Source organism: Octopus bimaculoides, chromosome 6 (assembly GCF_001194135.2).
Source record: "Octopus bimaculoides isolate UCB-OBI-ISO-001 chromosome 6, ASM119413v2, whole genome shotgun sequence".
Lineage (NCBI taxonomy): Eukaryota > Metazoa > Mollusca > Cephalopoda > Octopoda > Octopodidae > Octopus > Octopus bimaculoides.
In genome coordinates, this window is record NC_068986.1 from 25727411 (window position 1) to 25732535 (window position 5125).

General features: G+C 36.7%; 1 protein-coding gene across 1 annotated transcript in view; it reads right to left on the minus strand.

The window, feature by feature from the left end:
- LOC128248115 (protein singed-like) overlaps positions 1-1824 on the minus strand; it is a 12805-nt gene extending 10981 nt beyond the window's left edge. The window contains exon 1 of the mRNA XM_052968650.1: positions 1505-1824. Coding sequence (XP_052824610.1) covers positions 1505-1634 — 130 coding nt within the window. The 5' untranslated portion in view covers positions 1635-1824. The remainder of the gene's footprint in view (positions 1-1504) is intronic.
- Positions 1825-5125: the final 3301 nt, after the last annotated feature.

Consider the following 5125-nt stretch of genomic DNA (forward strand, 5'->3'; position numbering starts at 1 on the left):
ATCATCATCATCATTTAACGTCCACTTTCCATGCTAGCATGGGTTGGACGATTTAACTGAGGACTGGTGAAACCGGATGGCAACACCAGGCTCCAATCCGATTTGGCAGAGTTTCTACAGCTGGATGCCCTTCCTAACGCCAACCACTCTGACAGTGTAGTGGGTGCTTTTACGTGTCACCCGCACGAAGGCCAGTCAGGCAGTACTGGCAACGGCCACACTCAAAATGGTGTATTTTATGTGCCACCCGCACAAGAGCCAGTCCAGGGGCACTGGCAACGATCTCGTTCGAAAATCCTTACACCGTTCTCGTTTACTTGCTTCAATCTTTGGATTGCAGCCATGCTAGGACATTGCCTTGAATGTCAAACAAATCAACCCCAATACTTATTCTATCAGTCTCTTGCTGAAATTCTAGGTTACAAGCATGTAAACAAACCAACTTCAGGCAACAGTTGGGGACAAGCAGACACACACACACACGTACCAGGTTTCTTTCAGTTTTCATCTACCAAATCCAGTCACAGGGGACCAAAGGCACAAGGTGCCATGCAGTGGGACTGAACCTGGTATTGTGTGGTTGGGAAACAAGCTTCTTACAACTAAATCTGCACGTTTCCTCAGCTTCACAGTTGTTTGGAAGAGTAACAAGGAGTAGATGGAATTTGTAAAATTATAAACATTACAAAATGATTGGAAACTGATGAAGAAAGAATAGAGGCATTCCTTCTGAAACTGGTGGAGTATGTATATAGATGCATGGTTTAGTGGTTAGGATATTTGGCCCACAATAGTAAAATCATGAGTTTCATACCTGGTAGTGCAGTCTGCCTTTGTCTAAGGCACTTTATTTCACATTGTCCAGTGCACTCAGCCAGCAAAAATTAGTACCCGTAATTCAAAGGGCCAGCCTTGTCACACTCTGTGTCATGCTGAGTCTCTCCAAGAACTACATTAAGGGTACACATGTCTGTGGAGTGCTCAGCCACCTGTATGTTAATTTTCTGAGCAGGTTGTTCAGTTGATTGCATCAACTGGAACCTTTGTCATAATCAATGGAGTGCTAATAAAGAGTGTGTGTGAGAGAGAGAGAGAGAGAGAGAGAGAGAGAGAGAGAGAGAGAGAGAGAGAGAGAGAGAGAGAGAGAGAGAGAGAGAGAGAGAGAAAGAGACTAACTATGAAGGAATAATTCCAAATGGATTTTAGATACTTCATAGAGTCCAGTAACCAAAATGCTGGAGGGAGTTCTTTAAGAAACTCAACACATGACACACTTCAACATAAATCAACAATGGAGTTGAGCAACAGCTAGTGAAATCTCTGTAGGCAGTATATAAATTGCTAATACTAGAATTCATTTTATGCAGATCCAAGATGCAGCTTGCTTATAATCTTTCTTCCCATAAATAACAAGATGCTAAATATAATAAAGTCGACAAAAATGAAAACAGGTGAAGGAAGATTCAAATACAAGTAAAATAATAAAAAGGGAAAAGATGCATACCTTTGAAATGGTAAATCCCTTTATCTGTTGCTTCCAGAAATATCAGATCATAAACTGATTTGTTGCACACATATTCTGCTTTAGTAGATCCAGCAACTTTGAAGGCAACAAAACCAAACTCCCCCTTCATGACAAGAACAGGTCTGTTAACAAGTCGAATTCGGAATTTTTCCTTTTCTGAAATTACATCGCTGTTAGCAAGGAGACTACCAGTTGCTTTGTTGTAAATATAATAATCGTTAAAAGCTTTAATAGTAATGGATCCATCTCGTTGCCAGGTTAGATCAAACAGACAGTTGTTTTTGCTGGAAAAAAGAAAAAAAAAAAGGTATGGCTTAATAAAGATTATTTTTTAAAATATATATTTACTAAATAAAGATTATTTGAAAAAATATATATTTGCATCCACTGTTTGTTTATTTGTTTGTTCATTCATTAACCAAATTTGGCACACTCACCCCATCTGAGACTGCCTCTGGTTCTATAATACAAACTGCCTGTTTTAAATTATTCAAAATTAAACTTTACAAAGTTTCATTGTTAATATATGTTTGAAACACCAGTTTAATTATAAAGTTATTTCAATAAATTCTTTATATTTCATAATATTAACTGAAACAAATAACATACATAAATCCATGTATCTCCTCCTACAGAAAGGCACCTGTTCCTGTCCCTCTATCAAACTTTAACCTCTTATCCTCTAACATTAACCCACCTCCCTTTAGCATTCGGATTATTCTGTCACATGTAATGCTTCTTTATCCATAGTTTTTAATTAATCATGCATTATTTCATAGCTTTGAGATATTTTGAGATATAATTGCTTATTTTTAGACTGACATTGTAGCATAAGTGTGAGAAGTCAGATCTGGCTAGTTTGAACAATAAACAGGTAGAATATTTGGACCGGATATGGCCAGTTTAAATGCTAAAGGGTCATTACTACACCCTACCTCTAAGATGAGGGGTTTTATCTTGCGAGTTACTTGGTGACATTAGTGGTGCTGGTGCCACATAAAAGCACCTAGTACACCTCTGTGAAGTGGTTGGTATTAGAAAGGCCATCCAACTGTAGAAATCATGCCAAAGCAGACATGGCTGCTTGGCACAGTCCTCTGTCTGGCCAGCACCTGTTGAACCATCCAGCCTATACCTGCATGGAGAAACAGATTTTAAATAGTAATGAGGAGGGGGATGACAGTCTCGTACAATTTCCACGTACCAATTTCATTCACAAGGCATTGGTCAGTCCAGAGCTGGGGAAGAAAATATTTGTCATAGATACCACACAGTGGGACTGATCCACAAACCATATGGTTGTGAAGCAACCATCTGAACCACACAGCTATATCCTTATCTTTCTATATATTTGATCTAAATCCTGTTATTATGTGTGTGTGCTATAGGACGATGGATAAGTTACTCATAAACGGAATCCAGAAGTTGATTTTATTGTTTTGATAACATGCATTATGCTAATGTCTGCAGAGAAAGTAATGATTATCACACAATCATCATACAACATTGTTTCCATATTTGCCAAAATAATTCAAATATAGCATATTAGTCATTAACTAAAATAGTGTTGTTTACTTAGTAGCCATGTTTTCTCTGGTTAGCTTTTTAATGGCTCTTGCATCAATTAGGTTAACATCAACTTAAATTTTTTTTCCATGCCGGTGGCACCTTGCTGTGTTGTTTAAAATCGTTGCCTTGTGTATAAATAAGAATTCATTATTAAACCCTGCTGTTATGCAAATATGAAATACAGAGTTGAGATTCATAGTTTGGATATGTATGAATATGAATTGTAGATATGCCATATTTTTAATATAATAACTGAACATGTACTTGTTAATATACAAACTAGTATTTGTTAATCTACAGAATGTTAATGAAAGTTTTAAATGTACAATTGACCCGGTTCCCATTCTGATGCCAAATAGGTTTGGAGTATTTAAGACTGGGACATGGTTAGAGAATTAAAAACAAAAGAATGAACAGTTAATAAAATGACCACAGCTCAAGGAAATGAATAAGATGAAAATCATTATTGTATAGGCAATATAATAAATTTTTGTTTTAATGTTGGTTGGTGGTTCCATTCTGGACCAAGCTTGAGAGGTCTGCAGTGAAGAACATCATTCTATACATATTGGATCCAATAAAATTATATATTTCTAAAACTCAACATTCTTAGAGATCTAAATGGCTTCATTCCAAGTCTTTTTTAATCTACCTCATCTCAAGTACCAGCAACAGACACCACTCTTTGATTGAAGTGCATATTTCAGTCACATTATATCTCTCCAGCGTGATATTAGTGAAAGTCTTCTTGTGCTGCTCATATAAGTCTATGTCTGCTGTTAGTTACTCCAGTACACTTGAAGTTCTAATTTCTCTCACTACAAGAAATTTTACTGCACCTACTGAGCACCAATTTGTAAAAGGGCAGGCAATAGACCGATCGAACTTTAAAAAATGTTGTATCTATCAGAACAACAGTTGATGTGAAAAAGCAGAAGTTAATTCATTACTTGAATGGGTTATAAGAACAACTAAATTCTTCTGCTGTTATTGCTTAACTCCAGATCAGTGCTCTGGTTGAGCAAGCCTATCATTAAAGGCATTCCAGATGAGACCAACCAGTACCATTTTTTTTTTTACAGATGTAGTATATTAAAGACTACATAATCCAATATATACTTCCATTTTCTAAAGGTAGTAGTGCGTAAAATGAGAAAAATTTGGTTGCTTTTTCTAGCAATCTGAGATCAACAGAGGCTTTCTCACTGTTTGTTATATAACTTGATAGCAATGGAAATATAAAACAGATATCTGTGACTGATATTATTTAGTAAATCAACTCATTTTCATTATCCACCCTCTTCCTGTATCAACTGTAAATGAATCAAAGTTATCCCTAAGCACCCTTCAAACTTTGGGCTTCACTGAAGGCAGTGATAAGTGACTGAGACCCTTGGCAATATTCTGTGCTTGAGAAGACCTGTCAAACCAAGTGAGATCATAATCATGGCCAATGCTGGTATTTCATAACCGACACCCATGCCAGTGGCATGTAAAAAGCACCCACTACACTCTTGGAGTGGTTGGTGTTAGGAAGGGCATCCAGCTGTAGAAACCATGCTAAATAAGATTGGAACATGATGCAGCTTACCAGTTTTCAAGTCAAACTATCTACCCCATGACAGCATGGAAAACAGACGTTAAATGATGATGATGATGATGATGCTACGATTGCTACTTTTTTGTCAGACTAATTTATTAAAATGTCTTCTTGACCATATTTTAAGGACACCCCACCCCAAAAAAAAAACATTATTATTCAGGTCACTGCCTGGAATTGAACTCGGAATCTTGGTGTTAGTAACCCGTGCTCTTAACCACTACACTATGCCTGTGTGATTCATATAACTGAAAATAGCAAAAATTTGGAAGGATTTAAGTAAAACAGCTTCTACAGTTATAGATAGATCTGATGTTTCAAGCCTAATAAAAGGTTCTCACATAGATTTACATAACGAACAATGGATGAGTATCTTTTATATGTGGTCACTCAACTCATTAGAAATAGCAGTCAGAGCACATCCTGACATC